This window comes from Fukomys damarensis, unplaced genomic scaffold (genome assembly GCF_012274545.1).
Source record: "Fukomys damarensis isolate Sample0158 unplaced genomic scaffold, DMR_v1.0_HiC HiC_scaffold_17, whole genome shotgun sequence".
Lineage (NCBI taxonomy): Eukaryota > Metazoa > Chordata > Mammalia > Rodentia > Bathyergidae > Fukomys > Fukomys damarensis.
The window spans coordinates 55,009,839-55,028,926 of record NW_022900929.1 but is presented as its reverse complement, the minus strand read 5'-3'; the positions used below and the strand labels follow the sequence as shown (position 1 = coordinate 55,028,926).

The 19,088-nt window shown below is 32.7% G+C and overlaps 1 protein-coding gene across 1 annotated transcript in view; it reads right to left on the bottom strand.

The window, feature by feature from the left end:
- Positions 1-516: 516 nt before the first annotated feature.
- Positions 517-19,088, bottom strand: part of Arhgap5 (Rho GTPase activating protein 5) — a 66,222-nt gene continuing 47,650 nt past the window's right edge. Inside the window, exons 2-6 of the mRNA XM_010633581.1 lie at positions 17,912-18,059; positions 7,795-7,872; positions 6,295-6,426; positions 4,544-4,649; positions 517-1,656 (exon numbers count right to left, since the gene is read on the bottom strand). Of these exons, the coding sequence (XP_010631883.1) occupies positions 1,329-1,656; positions 4,544-4,649; positions 6,295-6,426; positions 7,795-7,872; positions 17,912-18,059 (792 nt within the window). The 3' untranslated portion in view covers positions 517-1,328. The remainder of the gene's footprint in view (positions 1,657-4,543; positions 4,650-6,294; positions 6,427-7,794; positions 7,873-17,911; positions 18,060-19,088) is intronic.

Genomic DNA, 19,088 nt, shown 5'->3' with positions numbered 1-19,088 from the left:
AAAAATTAAAATATCTAAAATATATTAGATTAAGATTACAAGACCATCATAGATCTTTTGAACATGCATCTGTTTACAGAATTGTATACAAAATGTTTTATTTCGATATGGACCATAAGGAAACTATCCTTTGCACAGTATCAACTCACTTTAGCCACAAGCATGTCCCTGGGTATGTGTATAAAAGAAATTTATTCTTTATCAAATCATTCACAGGTTTATTTAAAAATGAAGATGAAGGTGCAGAAATGTAAAATATGTTAGGTGTATATTTTTTCTTTCAGATAATATCCCCAGCATGGTATAAGTAGTCTGAAATTACAAAATACAAGGGGTGATCAAAATATACAGTGAATGTTTAAATTAAAAAAAATTACAGTGAAAGACACACTGCTGATAATTCCTTTCAAAATACTTGCCCTTGCTTTGAACACACTTATCCGACTGCTGTTGCCACTTTCTGGAGCAGTTATTTCTCTTAAGAGGCATGATCAGATACACAGTAAATGCTACTGTGGAATGTCATTCCATGAAAATCAGGCTCACTTAAAAACATTAGTGTGTCTTTATCCCTCTTATTCACCAGCTGGTATGACTTCTGACTTCTTCCCAAAGCCAAAATGACCTTGGAAGGCAAATGTTTTGAATCAATTCAGGACATGAGGGTAGTCACAACAATCCAACTAATAAGCACACCAATGAAAAAGGACTGCTTCAGCAATGGCAAGAATGATGGGATAAGTGTGTTTCAAGTGGAGGGAAATATGAGGGGAATTAATGGCAGTGTGTCATTTACTGTAATAGATTCTTTAAAATTTTTAAACATTAACTATATTATTAACCATCTTTTTCAATCATATCATGTACTTAAGTGGGCTTTTAGTTATCAACACAGACCGCTAGAATGTAAATTAAGTTACCCAAATTAGCACATCAAATAACAAAACCAGCCATAAAGCAGGCTGAGAAGCATTGTTTCATATATGAGTTTTTAAATCATTTAATTTCTATAGAAAAATTTTATTCACAATATAATGTGACAGAAATTGCCACAGGAATGATATACTGATTGCAATAAGGTTGCATGCAGCAGCAGCTTTGTATTTTATAGCTATTTTTGTTTATAAAAATTAAACCTCTCCAGTCATGCTTACCACATGTTCTTAGATTTGTAATGTAAGTGAATAAGGAATACTATATAGTTCAAAGAGAAAGTGTCTCAATTTGAATGTGAATTATCTGTATGAAACATGAAGTATACTACGGAACCCTGAAACATGCACATCTAGATTTACTTTTTTATCCAGTTCTAGGCTGTCTGCATTCGTTTATATGATACCAAGAGGATCCGTCTGTAACTGTGGTTGTATCAGTTGAGGTTGCAATGGTGGTGGTAACTGAAGTGGTACCATTGATTCCACCAATTGTCCAGGGTTTGAAGGTAGAGGAGCCGCCACATTGTTTGCAGTTTCTACAATTTCTCCGTTGTAAAAGAAAAACTGACACTGTTGAATGAATGTTTCAACAACAGATTGATGGATTTTAGTGGTAGACAGAAACTCTCGATTTTCAAAATCAGGTCTCATCAAAGTTGGCCAAAAACAGATGGATAAGTTATCTGCTGTCATTAGGTTGATTTTATTTTGCTGACTAACCCTGAAATTATGAAAGGAAACAAACAAACAAAAACAGAAATCAGAATTTATTACAACTACAAAATGCCACAGCTAGAAATGTTCTTCTACAATTTAGTATTTCCTGTTATTGTAACTTCAAATTTTAAGATAAAAAGATTTTTTTCTTCTTGTACATTCTATGTTCAACTATAGACTAAAACAGGACACAGCAGTAAAAATCCACTTATTATGAGAAGGTGACATGGTCTGTTTCTAAAGCTGCATCCTGGGGTTAAAATTGTACATATGGACACCTTCTTAACTTTTATGGAAAAAAAACACTTTTCCATTAGGGTAAGAAGGCCAATCAATAAATTTTAATGAATGTCCAAAATGAAAACAAAACTTGTAATTGCATATCCAAATTCTTAAAACTATTATGAGATTAAAAACAGAGCATGTCATCTTTTTTCAACTAGCTTTGGAAAAACTACTTTATAATAACCCAAGTAGGAATGGTTTTAACTTTAAAACAAAACCAAGTTTCTAGTGTTCCACAATACAATCTTTTAAACCATTAGCTATCCTGTACATTGTTACAAATTCTATTTGAAAGACAAAACTCAATTAATATAGTCTACCTTTAACTTGTGATTTAACAATAATTTACCAATAGTCACATATAATATTATTTGCAACTAATCCCTTAAATATCTAAGCAAGAAAAGAAGCAAATCTTGTAACATCATTCAAAATTACTAAATTGGGAGAGCTTTGGGAGTTTACCCAACCCACTTATTTCACATTCTGGTAGTGACACAGGAACTATGTAGGAAATTTAAAAAATTTTAAATATAAGCCCAAAGAAATTTCAAAACACAGAAACTGCTCATCTGAGGTAAAATATGTGGCCTAAAAAGTTTGTTTGGTGCTACATCATTATTATTTGTTTCAAGAGACTTAATTAGAATACAGAATAAAAATCAATCTTTTGTTAAAATATAATAGCTAAGTAGGATCCACTTTGGTGTTTCCATGTAGGGGCAGGTGCTAGGTTCTAGAAACACCTATAAAGTTGAAAATATTATGAGTAGAGGCATCAGATCTAGCTAAAGAGTCAAAAAGGACAAAGGAGAAATGCAACTCAATTAGAAATTAGGTTGGCAAGTTAAGGCTTCCTAGAAGAGGTAATAGTATGAATTAAATCAAGGGTGATAGACAAGGGAAGAGTGGTAGGAAGGAAGGGAAATTCCATTTAACTATGGTTGTTAATTGTAGCATATCTAACAACCTTCTGAGGGCTGCTGGGGAGTACTTGAGGTCATTAACTCATTCTGAGTAGGGTTTGGCTACCCTATGCCACTCCTACAGGTTGGCAGGTGATACAAAAGATGTTGAGGCCGGGCGTGGTGGCACACACCTGTAATCCCAGCACTCTGGAGGCTGAGGCAGGAGGATCGCTGTGAGTTTGAGACCAGCCTGGGCTACATAGTGAGTTCCAGGTCAGTCTCAACTACATAGTGAGAACCTGTCTCAAAAAAAAAAAAAAAAGATGTTGAGGACTATACCTTTGTAACTACACTAGAGGTCTCTAAATGAGAAAGAATTAAAGCACTAGATAACAGAAATAAGAAAAACTCATTTGATACTAGACAGGGAGAATGAAAAAGAATATAACTCCATAGATTAATTTTTGTAACCTTGGTAAAAATTTTTCAACAATTTATTATACAGTCACCTGTTTTTCTCCTCTACTAGAATGTAAGAACCATGAAGTATATGACTGCTTCGTTTATTGCTGTATCACTTAGGAGTACCTGGTAATTAAGACAGCTTTATCCATTTAATCTAGTTGAGTACTCCTTTCATATTTTATTTTTATTTTTGGTACCAGAGATCGAACCCAGGCCGTTATGCTTGCGAGGCAGGTGCCAGAAACACTGAGCTAAATCCCTGGCTCTAAGCATTCCTTTTAAAAGTAAAACCTTATTGTGTTATTCCTGTTCCACTCAATAGTGGATCTTCCACACCATACAGAGTAACAAAGAATGTAAATCATGTAATGCCTTTTTCCTAAAGAAGTGTGGCCCCGTCTCTTAACAAAACAAAAAACCCAACACAAAATAAAACAACAGTAACAAAACAGTTAGTTGAAATCACTAAGACACTTTGAGGATGGAAGGTAGTCACAGGATTATACTCTGAAAAGTACTTTCCTACAGTAACCTGGCACTGTCCTTTTCCTTTTCTGACTTCACCTCTTTCACTCTACTCCCATCACATAGGCCTCTGTTGATCTTTATCGTTATCATATCATCAACCACTTGTTATTGTATTGTGCTTTTTAGAAGAGAAAATTCTACTAAATAAATAAGACTATGTATGCTGGTGCTGTCTTAAAGCCCTGGGGGAAGAGTTGTAAGGAATGTTAATACAGTTTTACACTACACATCAACATCGACCATAAAGCTTTAAACATTGGTCAACAGTACAGACTACAATGTACTTCATTTGAGCTTTGATATTAAGTTAAAAAAACAAACTGCAACTATTATGTATTTTCTGCAGTACTAGGGACTGAACTAGTGCCTCACACATTTTAGGCTCTACCACTGAGCTATATTACCAACCATGTAGTTTGATTAAATACATAATTTTCATGTTATAAATAATATCCTAAGGTTCTACATAAAAAGAAATAGTAAAGAGACAAAAAGAAAACATACTGACCATACTACTTATATAATTATCACAAGTACAAAAATAATTACATAGCTTTAGATATAAATTAGAAAATATAAGCTAGACAGAGAACCAAAACTGAACCATGTTTAGTTTGCTTTCCTTTTAAATATCTTATAATTACCTAATTTATGAAGTCTACATGTTTGAAATATATAGAATTCACAAAAACAAAACAAAAATACCTGTTTAGATGTGTTATCACATATCTGAATACATCATAATTTACAGGATGAAATTTCTTGACAATTTCTTTCAAGGCATGAAGACGTTCTGTTTTATCCAGGATTTCTGTAAAAGTAGTAAAAAAATTTATGTGACTCTTACATATTTAGAAATATTTGATAAAAGCTTCGTAACACTTCCTGTATAAAACAAGATTATACCTGGAGATAACAACAAAAAAGGGCTAAAAGAACCTGCTAAAATCACATTATGTACTATTACTTCTTATAAGTGAAACTTCAATGAAATCAAAATGACTTAGCACTGATAAAATAGGAAACAGTATATTAGCAATTCATGTAACTAGATATTAGTCTAGAAGTAACCAATTACTTATATAGTAAATCTATTGGGTTCTTAATATTGAGTCAACAGACAGTAAATATTTCAGGCTTTGTGGGCACAACTACCCAACCCTGCAGCAGTTGGAGCACAGAAACAGTAATAGGCAATATGTAACAAATAAGCATTGGTTGTCTTCCAAAAAAACTTCTGAAATTCTTTTAATCATTTTAATGTGTCATGAAATTTATTTTTTTAAATTTAAAATCATTTTCAACTAAAGTCTTCCAAAAATTAGGCTTACTATGCATAGCCACAGGTGCCTATACTATACTTACTGATAAGCCACTTTGATAATCAAAAATTTTTCTTTCCAGGCAGTTTATTTAACATAATTACTTTCTAAATTTATGTAAACTCTAAGACAAGCTAGCTAATATGAGGTCTGCAATAAACAGGAGATAAGAGATTGTTTCCCTGTTCTTTGTCATTCGAGGCCAATGTGCATAGCACATTATAGTAGTACAGTCAATTACTAACAAATTCTCATGTGTAACATTTCCAAATCAGTCCTAAAAAATGTCCTTTGTAGAAAAGTTGTGAGGCTACAGTTTATGATCAAGAAATAAGAAAACCTAAACTATCAAGTGAACTTTACACCCACTTTATATGAGTATGATTAAGAATAGTCTATCTTGTGATAATATATGGAAGTAGTTTTCAATTAAAATAAAAAACCCAACTGATAACTTTAATATAATCAAAACTATAATGAAATAGTCACAGTTAAAATAACCTGAAAACTTGCAGTACAAGTATGTATTAAAAAGAAATATTTAGAAATGACATTAATGTTAGCCATTAATGTATTAAGAACTACAGTCACTTTCTGCTCAAATACACCTATAGCTTCATTTTAAAAAGACAATTCAAAAGCTGTTTACTAGAAACATGATTGCTGTCAAAGTAGAAACTAAGTATCCCATGTTAATGCTTTGCTGTTTCCAAAATTATTTAAAAAGATGAAAGCCAAATAACTTTAACTTAAAAACAAATTTAAATAGATATGTGAAAACAATATATAGACTGATATTTCACTGAAGAATATTATATATAAACTTATTTGAAATATTTAATTTTCTACAATGTCTTTGAGCTTGAAACAAAATACATACCATAAATTTATAGAACACAGAATGAACTTCTAAGAGCATTTACATCACCTGGCAGCCTAAAGCTGAATATTTTTGAATGCCATACCCAGGCATTCTGACTTTACTTTAATTGAAAAACACTATAAAGAAACACAATTCCAGTAAGCTTAATTTTTATGGCTACATATTCCAGAGCATAACATATAGCAATCAATTTCCAAAAACTGAAACCAGTATCTTCTCCCCCCAAAAAAGAAGTTATTATTAATACTTACTTGCTGCTTCCAATAGCTCTGGATGAAGAGAATATGGGATTAAAGGATCTGGTAGATCTGCAAAGAAAGCTTTAAGAGCTCCAGCTACAGCATTTACTGTTACTTCCATTGATACTAGATTGATATTATGATCTGTAAGACACAAAGTGGAATTTTAATTTTCATAATAAAAGTTTAACTTATAGGACAAGTAAGTTAACAGGTATTTCTAAATCAACAGATAATTTAAAACTTCTCATTGGCCACTTTTATTTAGAGGCCAACAAACCATAGATAAGAGAAAAAACACTAAGCAAAAGTATTTTCCATTAAAATAAAAAATGCTGTTACCTGTAGTATATTGAAGAACATCACTAATACCTATTCCTTTAATTTCTTTTGTTTACATAAACTGTTTGTTTAAAAGAGGCCATAAGGAACTAAACAGACAAAAGATAGGAATCATGATGATAAATTTGAATTTAACTTTATATTTAACAATTTAAATGTAAATTGTCACAACAGTGAAATTCCAACTTAAAAGCAACAATGGAGGGGCCAGGGATTTAGCTCATTGGCACCATGCCTGCCTTGCAAGCACAAGGTCCTGAGGGTGTATCATATGATTAATTTAATATTAACAAGACACTTCAGTGTAATGATATAGATCAGAAAAAATAAATCCCCATCACCTACACACCATTATTGTTTATACTTTATAGTATGTTTCTTTTCAGCCCTTTCCTGCTCATTAAACAAACAAACAAACAAAAAACTTCAGCAGCACATACAATAAAACAGTCTTTTTTTTTTTTTTTAGGCAGCATCTTATTATGTAGGTCAGGCTGGCCTTGAGCTCACTATGTAGTCCAGGCTGGCATCCTCCTGCCTTGGCCTCCTAAGTGCTGCGATTATAGGCCTATGCCACACTCAGCAAATACAAAATGTCTTTAAAAGTTGCTTGTGGCAAACTTTAGATAATGTCTTAAAGATGAACTCCAATATGAAATGGGAAATAATTGGGTGATTTTTTTTTTAATGAGCAGGAAAGGGCTAAAAAAAACCATATTATAAATTATAAACAATAATGGTGTGTAGGTGATGGGGATTTATTTTTTTCTGATCTATACCATTACAGTCTTATTAAGTTAATATTAAATACTGTATTTTCTTGACACAAGTGATATTTTCAATTTTTCTCCTGTTCTAAATATATTTTAAATATATTTTCATATTTCTAACTTCCTTTTATAATTCTCTAGTGCCCAGCCTCTTAGCAATAAAAGGCTCTGAAGTCATCAATAATTTTCCCATTAGCATAAAAACAATATACTTTCCCACACTCTCCTGTCCCTTGACTGTGCATCTACTTTATTTCTAATACTTCCAGTCCCACTTCCAAAACTTTCTTCTCAATATTCATATCCTTATAAGTTTTCAAATAAAAATCAACCTTTTCAACACGAAATTCCAATGAGGAATACAATAAAACCATTTTATTTTATATGATGATCTTCTTACCTTGATCAAATTGCTTTTGAATGTTATCTTGGTCAGTTTTGTTTCCACTAACACGGTAGAGTCCTTCTGTACATAACCCTAAGGGAATAAAGAAATACAATTGTTTTCATAAATATATAAAAAAAGAATGTACTTAGTCTTACATACTTAGTGACTTAAAATGTGATAAAATATTTTTAAGAGTATTATCAGGTCTGGGGATGTAACTCAGTGACACACTACTTGCCTAGAATGCACAAAGCCCTGGGTTCAATCCCCAGTGCCAACAAAAACAAAATAATACTGAACACAAAAAAGAATAAAATAGTTCTGGTATTTTATTTTTAAGTTAGTTCTTAATGGACTATTTTCTATTTGAAACTATTGAGGACATCCAGTTCCAAATAAAATGAGTAAGCATTTTTTTCCTATTCTTCCACTAAGCACAGCTCAAAATTCCAAGCATTACATATATACTTATACATCTTTATATTCATATTTACATATGTATAAGATGTCTCAATGGTGGACAGAAGGTAGACTGACTAATGACTGGAACTTGAAGAATATTATTATAGAAATACCCCTCTTTGCCCCCAACTTTTTATGTCATAGACTGGGCAATGGAGAGGCCTTGCAGCCCAGAAACACAAATAAGCACAGGCAAAAACAAACTAAACAACAATAATAAACAAACCAAAAAATCCTCAACAAGAAAAGCCTGCTCTCTCTAGTGAAAGGATTGGGAAAGGTATAGCCTAGCAAGACAGAAAACTTTTTTACCTTAATGATCTTACTCAAGTGAAACTGGTATGGAATCCCTCTCCTCGCCTTGTCAGACAGTGGAAGCCAACTACAAAACCCGGACTTTCATCCCTGCCAACCCTGGAGATGACTGGAGAACCTGAGGTAAAGAGGTACCCTAACTTCCCCACCATAGTATTATCAAGTGGATGCCAAACTGGGGAGCATGGACTTCCAGTCCCTCCTCATCCCCTGCTGATATGTCAGAGGCCTGCTAAAATAGAAGATTTAATATTCATTTTAATATTCAAAATGACCAGGCTAAAATAACAACACAAAAATCACCCATTATACCAAACAGAAACAAAAAAACTCATTGAATGGATCAACAACAGTAAAGAGATTAAAAATTGGAAAGAATAATTTAATGAAGATAAATCAGGACAGATCAACCAATCTGAATAGAAAGAAATTTGACTAAAAAAAAGGAAGAGCCTTCAAGGACTCGTGGGGTAACAGAAGGTCTAACATGTTTCACTGCCCAAAAGTATATACTAATATTTATTTATTTTCTATACAGAATCTGGAAATATTTTTCAAAGGACTTGTTTTCATAAGGCATGTATTTCTTTGACCAGTTTTTAAAAAAGGGAAAATGAAACAATAAAAATAGAAAAGTAGATTCTATCAACTACTGATCAGATTCCTGATCTATGCACAGAAGAACATTCCTCTCAAATTCTTTCTGGTTAAAAATACTTCATTCTAGGGCTGGGGATTTAGCTCAGTGGTTCTGCCACCTGCCTCACAAGCACAAAGACCTGAGTTCAATCCCCGGTACAAAACAAAAAAACAAACAAACAAACAAAAAAAACTTCATTCTTTAGAATATTCTATGAAAAGGAAACAAAGTGTATCATAATGGGGAAAATTTATATTGTCAGAAATCCATGAAGATGGTCAAAGTAACAGGAGCAAAAATTTACTGAACAAAGTTTGGGTCCAAGTTGTATCTATAAAAGTTATGAAGTATTATTGGCACTTCCAACATTAATTAATCTCGCAGATGTTCAGATAGACAGGCATAAAATAATACATTTGTTATGATTCTATTTGACTTTCTAAAAGGAGGAATTATTTATAATATGGTAAAAGAATAAGGAGAGTTGTTTATGATGGCTGGAAGATTAGTTAGGAAGTGATATAAAGTATGATGAAAGTGTTCTACACTTTAACAAATATACAGATTAAACAGTTGTATGCATTTGTCAAAATATATTCAACTGCACATGTAAGTCTGGTACACTTCATAAAAAGCCGTAGCAGGGCCAGAATTTAGCTCAATGGTGCCATCGCCTGCCTTGAAAGCACAAGGTCCTGAGTTTGATCCACTGTGCCAAAACAAAACAAACAACTGTAAGCAAATACTTAACTCTAGTTGGCAGGTTTCCCCCGACATAAGATATATGAACATATATGTATGTTTTGGTGTTATTTGGAGACAAGGTCTCACTAAGTCTCAAGTTGGGCTTGAATTTGCAATTCTCTTTCACCCTCCCAGAGTGCTGGGGATTAAAGGCTTGTAGCCACATGAGGCTGGTATGCATAATTTTTGTGTATTCTAAACTTCAGTAAATAAATATATTGAGGACAACAGGTGTAAGGCTTCTCATTGTGGAAGAGAATTATTAATAAAAAAGGGAGACTAGAACTAAAATGTACTTGCAATGCATGAAAATGAGAGGCATTAATATAAACTCAGTTATTAATATAAATATCAAATTAAGTACAGGTACAAGTGTACATATGTATGCAAGTGTATACATATTTATTTCCTAGCTTTTTCTGCTGAGAGAGCATAGCTGCAATTCAAGTTTCTAAATATCATTCTCCACCAAAACAAACCAGAGTTCTCTAGAGAAAAGGCTAATTCAAAGGCTGAATAATGAAAAAAAAAAAGTCAAATTTGCTGTTTTATGCAAGAGAGTAAAGAAATGCTTAAAGAATTATGGGATTAGTTTTTTTATTGCAAATGAACTTTCCTTTCTCATTTATTTATTTATATCCATATAGATTATGTACTCTTATATTCCAACACTACCACAATATACATTCTCTTCAAATGCACAGTAAACATTATCTAGGACAAATCACACAGTAAGTCATAAGACACATCTAAATAAAGAAGGTTTGAGTATGTTCTTTGATTACAAAGGAATAAAATTATAAACCAATAATAAAATATCACAAGTATGTGGAAATTAATACTTTTGAACAGCCAATGGATCAAAGAAGAAATTACAAATGAAATTAAAAAATACTTTGAGATGAATATAAAGAAAAGTTTATGGTCAGCAGCAAGAGCAGTGACAAAAGAGAAATAAAGCTATAAACAATTATATTAAAAAAGATTGTTAGAAAGCAGTTCAGTGGTAAAATACATGCTTAGCATGTGCCTGGCACTGGGTTTGATCACCAGTACCACAAAACAAACAAAAACTTAACTTTAAAGTTGGTAACTTTAAGGGAGTTAAACTAGAAAAAAGAGCAGGCTAAACAAAGCTAGTAAACTAAAGAAAACAAATCAGAACAGACATAAAAATAGAAAGTTAAAAAAAAAGAATGAAATAAAAAAGTTGGTTCTATGAAAAGAACAATGAGATTGACAAAAAGGGAGATGAATAAAATAAGAAACACTAACAGGCCTGTATGAAAAGTCAACAGTTAATATCATACATTAGCAGTGGTAAAATAAAGTGAAAGAATGAATACATTCCCATAAGATCACAAATAAGACAGCTGTGTCCTCTTTTACTATTTCCACAAAATATTATACTGGAATTCTAGCCTAAATAATAAGGCAAGGAAAATAAGTGAAAGATATTTATACTGGAAAGGAATAAAATTATCCTCATTTGCAGATGTCAGAACTTACATATAGAAAATTTAAAAGAATCCCCCAAAATACTAGTAGAGTTAACACAAGAATTTAGCAAAATAGTACACTATAAGATAACAAAGATCAGTCAGTTGTACTTTTATACGTTAGCAGTGAAATATCTGAAAATAAAATCAATAAAATTCCAGTTATTGTAACAGAACTTAACGGGAGAAAAAGTTTTTCCCAGACTTGGGCAACCTTCTCCCCATCCCTGCCCTCCTTCATTCCTTTGTAGCTATAACTCCTTGTTCTGGTACAGATAAAACTGGCAACTATGTCCTGTGAACAAAGTTTATGTCATCTTGTTTTCATAAGATTCACAAGGCTTTGTCTACTTGCAAGGCTAAATTACAAAACTGTCTGCTCTTGTCCTATTTCATATAAACTTCTTTAATTCATCACTAAAAAGACCAACCCCTCTAACTAAAGGTATAAAAACTAGAGCTTCTCCTTTATTCTTTGCTCTTCCTTTGGACATTAGTATGTTAAGCTGGTGTTCACCTAAAACCTAAATAAATCCTCCTGTTTCCTACTGGTCCTTCCTGTCTCCTGGATTCTGCAATTACAGAAAAATATCTATAAATACATTCAACCAAGACGAAGTAAGACTTCTATACTGAAAACTATAGTGTTTAAAAACAACAAAGAAAATCCAAATGAATATAAAATATCTGTATCTTGTTGACTGAAGATTAAATATCATCAAGTGGTAATACTACTCAAACTGATATACAAATTCAATGCAATTACTAGTAAAATCCAACTTATTTGCCATGATCTTTTATTATTTATTTGTAGGAAAAAACAGGAATAATTCTACTTGGGAAAATAAAAACTTATATGAACTGGATATGGTTGTGCATATCTGCAATCCCAGTTTTGGGAGTTTGAGGCAGAGAGATGGTAAATTCATAAGGTGACTCTACTTGTAGATTAGTCAAGACAAAACATACAGGTATTCTGAATATGACAAGTATTCATGTAAAAAGAGAAGACTGACACCCAGGAAGAATACTAAAGCAGATATTAGAGAAATACAGTATAAGCCAAAGAATAACACTAGAATCAAGGAAGAATGCCACCTAATTTCAGAGGGAATACAGTGCTGTTGACATACTGATTTGAGAATTAGTTTTCAGAACTACAAGAGAATAATAATTTTCTGTTGTTTTAAACTACCTAACTGTAGAATTTTGTCATGGAAGCCCCAGAAAAGTAAAAAAGGGAACCTCTTCAACATGATAAAGAATACTTATGAGAAACATTACAGCTAATATATTCAATGATGAAAGAATGAAGTTGTTTATCTAAGAATGGGATCAAGAGTGCCTGCTTCTAAGACAAGGAATGAAACAAGGGTGCCTGATTACTAGTATTCACTGTACTGGAAATTCTATCTAGTGCAATACAAAGAAATAGAAGGCATGCAAATTTTAAAGAAGTAAAGCTAATCCTATATTTAAAGGATAGAAAAGATACACTGACCCCCCCCCAAATAAACCTCAAAAATACACACATAAAAACTCTTTAACATAACTGATGCTGTTCCTCTTTTTAAAGGCTCTTCTACACTGCCCCTCCTTCTATCTACTCTGAACTTATACAGAAATTGATCTCCCACATAAACCAAAAATTATATGAAACAGTTTTTCAGGCTCTGAACAGGCAGCTTAAAACTACAGGGGACATTAATTCCATCTACTTGTGAGGCTAAGGATGCAGGATCTTCAAGGCTAGCTTGGTCAACTTAGTTAAAACCCTATCTAAGGGCCAGGGATATAGCTCAGTGGCTTTACCACCTGCCTTGCAAGCGCAAGGTCCCAAGTTTGATCCTCGGTACCAAAAAACAAACAAACAAACAAACACCCTAACTAAAAAAATTTTTTAAAGGGCAAGGGATGTAGTTCAGCACATTCTTGGTTCAATCTCTAGTACTGCAAACAACAACAATAACAAAACAACTATGTTCCAAAATAAAAGCAAATAAAACTGTATGACTTTTTAGGAGGTAGTCAAGGAAATTTAGAAACCCAACATACCACAACAGACTACATAGTTGAGAAATAGGTAGTGGGAAAGATAAAGAGAAAATGCCTCAGGTATATGTAGAAAACTCTGGCATCTTTGGTTGAATACTGCACATGTATTTGAGAAAAGTTTCTGAGGCTAGTAGTTAAAAATTATTCTCAAAACACCTTTTAAGCAGGTCACTTGCTTTACTGTAGGTCTAAACAAGTGCCAGAATACAGGCTGTTCTGAATCCTTCACATATTAGCAAAGTGAATCTAGCAATATAAAAAAAGATAAAAGACTATAACCAAAGTGGTGTTCTTCCTAGGAATACAAGGTTAGTTTAATATTTGAAAATCAATTAATGTAATTCACTATAGAGTATAAAATTAAAATTATCACCTCAACAGATGAATAAAAAACATGTGACAAAATCAATACACATTTGGGAGGAAAACGTTTAGTAACCAAGAAAGTTAAGAGTACTTTGCTGATTTGATAAAAATCATCTTTAAAAAATGGGGCTGGGAGTTAGCTCAGTGGTAGAATGTTTAATCAGCATGTGTATTGCCCTGGGTTCCAACCATAGCCCCACAAAACACAAAAGAAAAAACCCAAAAACAACACTACCATCACCACCCCAAAGACCCCAGGTGCCAACTGATCACAAAAGACTAAATGCTTTGGAGGTGATGAAAATAGTCTTTATCTTGAATGTGGTGGTGCTTATGTGGCTATATAGTTATGAAAGCCTTATGGTACAGTTATAATTGTTGAAATTTATTGCATGCAAATTTTGTAAATAAAGCTAATTTTTAAGACTCACATCTTCCTCAATGTTGATAAAGAAAATTGATTATAACAATGACACTGGCAATTTATATTACTATATCTATAAAAAGGAAAATACCATTTTAAAATAATAGGTATGTAGAATATATTTTTATTACTGCAAGCTGAACCTCAAATGTAAAATCAGTGTGCCACATACACAGTGTATATTGAGAGCTGTAAATGGAACTCTAAAGCAACTGGAAATTCCTAAAACTTTACCAGTTTTAAAATCAGTATTGAAAAAACCATACACCCAACTATAAAAGAACTAGCTTTATTAGTCTAACTACCCTCAGTCTATTTCTGCCAAAGCACTTAAACATATAAACTATCTGAATTAGTTATTCTGAATTAATTTGGGTCATGCTACAAATTAGAACTTCATTGTATCTCACACTTGAAATTCATTCACTTTCCTCAAATCAAATCACTCAACAACTATGAAAATATTCCAGAAATGATCATTTTTAAGTATAATAACAAATGATGGGAATTTAAAATTATAATAATGTCAATCCACTATTATTTTCAATTACAAATAAAAATATTTTCCAGTTGCTTAGCCATATCCATAAGGCTTAATTATATTACTAGAGAAAATAAGATTCCTTTAAATCCAAAGCAAAAAGTTAATATTATTATAAAGACAACTGCATTTCTTCTATATTGAAAATGAATAAAATTAGGGAATTAACTTTCACAATAGCATCCAAAAAATGAAATATCTAGGAATCAATCTAATGAAGGAAGCAAAAGACCTCTACACTGAAAGCTACAGCACCCTGAAAAAAAGAGATGAAAGAGGATATAAGAAAATGGAAAGATATCCCCTGTTCCTGGGTAGGAAGAATCAACATCGTGAAAATAGCCATACTACTGAAACTGCTACACAAATTCAAAGCAATTTCTATTGAAATTTCAACATTATATTTCACAAAACTAGAGAAAATAATCCAAAAATTCATTTGGAACCAAAAGAGACCTAGAATAGCAAAAGCAATTACAGGCAATAGAAACATGGCAGGGGGTATCACAATTCCCAACTTGAAACTATACTACAAAGCCACTGTGATAAAAACAGCATTGTACTGGCAAAGAAAAAGACCCGAGGATCAGTGGAATAGATTGGAAGATACAGACAGAAACAACTCCAGATGTACTCAGCTACCTCATCTTTGACAAAGGAACCAAACACCCTTACTGGAGGAAAGATAGACTCTTTAATAAACGATGCTGAAAGACTAGGTTTCAACTTGCCAAAGATTAAAACTAGACCTGTATCTCTCACTATGCACTAAACCAAAATGAAAATGGATACAGATCTGAATATTAAAACAGAAACACTAAACTTACTGGAAGATAAGTTAGGAAGAACTCTCGATGACATTGCCATAGGAAAAGACTTCATGAACAAATCCTCAGTAGCATGGGAACTAGCACAAAGAATCAATTGGGATCAACCCTTATTAAAAAGCTTCTGCACTGAATGAGAAACCACCAACAGAGCTGAGAGACAACCTACAATGTGTGAAAAAAATTTTATCAGCTGCTCCTCAGACAAAGGACTATTATCTAGAATATATAAAGAACTCAAAAAAATCAGGATCCCCAAATATAAAGATCCAATTAAAAAATGGGCATTTGAAATGAACTAACGTTTCTCAAAGAAGTAAAAGCAGCAAATAAATGTATAAAAAAATGTTCAACATCACTGGTCATTCAAGAGATACAGATGAAAACAACACTGAGATTCCATCTCACCCCACAAAGAGTGGCTGCTATCAAGAAATAAACCAACAAATGCTGGCAGGGTTGTGAGAAGAAAGGAACCCTTCTCCATTGTTGGTGGGAGAGCAGACTGGTACAACCACTGTGGATATCAATATGGAGATATTTCAAAGAACTAGGACTAGAAGTTCCATTTGACCCAGCTATCCCTCTGCTGGTTATCTTTCCAAAAGAATTAAAAGAATCATACCACAGTGATATATGTGCACCCATGTTTATAGCGGCACAGTTTCTAATAGCTAAAACTTGGTAGCAGCCCAACTGCCCATCTGTTGGAGACTGGATAAAGAAGATGTGGTTTTTCTATAAAATTGAATACTACTCAGCCATGAAGAAATGAGAAACTAGAGTCATTCATAGGAAAATGGATGCATATTGAGGCCATACTCTTTAAGTGAAATAGATAAGAGACACGTGTAAAAACTGAATAGTTTCTCTGGCATAAAAAACTAAAAGGGTAAGTAAGATCCAAATTGTATAACTGACAATGTGAAATAGGTAGAAAAGAGCTAAAGGTGTAGGGGAAGTGGGAAGGGTAGGGGAAAGGAAATAAGGGGAAAGAAAAATATGAGAAAAGGAAAAAATGGAAACAAACTCTTTGTAAATAGGGGAGAGGGAAGGGGGTGAAGGGAGGGCAGGTGTATGGGGAAAAAATGAGAACCAAGATCTGTCATATAAAGGGACAAGATCCCAAAGATAAATGTAACTGTACTGTATACTTTAGAAGTACCAATAAACTCAATGAGAAAAAAAATGAAATAAATTACACTTAAAAAAAATGAATAGAAGTGCTGGGGATTTAAATTCAGTGGCTGTGTGTCTGCCTCACAAGCACAAGGTCCTGAGAGTTCATTCCCTGGTAAAAACAAACAAAAAAGAAATACAGACAAGAAATTTGCCTAAAACACACTTCTCAAGTATTTGAAGGATAAGTGGCATATTCCATGTAGGTTTTAAATTAGTACTTATTAACTGAAGGAAAAAGAGACACTACAAGTACAGTACCAGTGAATAACAGCATTTCCTCACATTCTACCCACTCATTAAATCACCATTCTTTGTCAGATAGATAATCCAATATATACAGAACCTACCCAACAAATCAAACAAGAGTAAAACGCACATAGGCAAAAATGAGCACAATTATTTACATACAGCATGGAGTGCTAATTTTTTAAAAGCAATACTCATATTTTTAAAAAGAACATTAAGAACAAAGCTAAAGCTGACACAGCTCATGTTTTCAAACCATTACAATTTATAGTCTATTCAATCACTAGATTTTTATGGTTAACCTATATTCATTTAACGTATCTCCAAAAACAATAATCTGGCTCTGTTGGACCTCTGAAAGATCCAATTCTTTTTTTAGTTTCAATAGTTTACATTAGGCAAAATAAACCTAATAGCAAGTTTTCTGAAATATATCTATAATTATGGCTACAAGTTTTAAAAAAAAATCCATGTATAAAATGGGTAACACAAATAGTACTGAATTGAAAAATACTGAAAACTTCCAAACTTCTGATTAAAATAACGATTTCTTGATAGCATAATAAACGAATTATTCTCCATTACAGTAAGGTAAACATTTTAGAATTTGACTTAGCCATTCATTAGGTGAAAGTTCTTCAAAAATACTGTCAACAAAACTTTCAAATATGAAAGACAATCAACCCTAACAATAAGCTACAAACTCTTAACAACAATAAAACCTCTTTCAAAATTTACCTTTAGCAAGTCACAAATACTTGATAAAATGTTGGTATAACAAAAATGAAATTTTAGATCAAAGTTCTTATGTGGATACATCTATCCTACCTGTATCTTCAATAAATTCCACACATTTTTCAACAAACAGTGGTATGGGCTTCTCAGCTGTAACCAGATCCTGGAGGGGCATCCCAAAGTAATTACTTTCCCAATTTCTACGTGTTGGTGGATTGAAGTTTTTAGTTTTCTTTTTCTGCTGTAAGAAAATATATTCAAGTTAAAACTATGAAAATTAATTTTCTTCAGAATATTAGTATCAAGTAAATTAAGTACGGTTTGGAAAAAGCCACATTCACTTTAAATGCCTTTCAATATGGGACTCATTAAATGCTGCTGCAAGTAGCAACTTGAGTAATGCAGACATAAAAAGTAAATAGAAAAATTAAAAATTTAAAAAACTCAAAACTGGCCTGAAGAAAAAAATTTTGGGAAAATAAGACTGGAGGGAGATTAGAAAAGATCATTTTTCATGCTAAAAAAGTGACAAACTGGAATAATCTGCAATTTAGTTATAGTTTACATGTAGTTAGTCTGTTAATTTGGTCTCCAATGGGCTAGGGATTTAGCTCAGTGGTTATCAATGGCCTCGCAAACACAAGGACCCAAAAGTTTGATCCCTGGTACCAAAAAACAAAACAAAACAACAAAAAACAAAAACAAAAACAAAAAAAAACTTTGGTTTCTGAGATTGATCCAAAGTGATTTTTTTGGGGGGTGAACCTGTATTCGTAACAATAAACAAATTAGTGATACAATGAGACTCCCTAACTCCATAAGCTTTCAGTCTATTTTTCTTATTTTTCCATTTTCTATCTACTGAATTTTTTAAGTGCTAAAATTTTCAGAAAAAAAACTCTGTACAAAAATTATTCACAATAATTAAAAACAAACTATGCAAGAATGTTCAGAGTTCAATCCAGTGTTAGAGAACAAATGGATTCTTAATCAAGGAGTGAAAATCAAAAGTATTGTTTTGAGTCAATGAAGAAGAGACTCTGATTTAGTTTTTCTTGACTAGGGAATGCAAAGAATCTTCATAGGTGCTTCTATTGTACACTACTAGTTAAGAATCTCTGAGCTGGGCCTGGTGTCTCATGCCTGTAATCCCAGCACTCGGGAGGCTGAGGCAGGAGGATCACTGTGAGTTCGAGACCAGCCTGGGCTACATAGTGAGTTCCAGGTCAGTCTCAACTACATAGTGAGACCCTGTCTTAAAAAAAAAAAA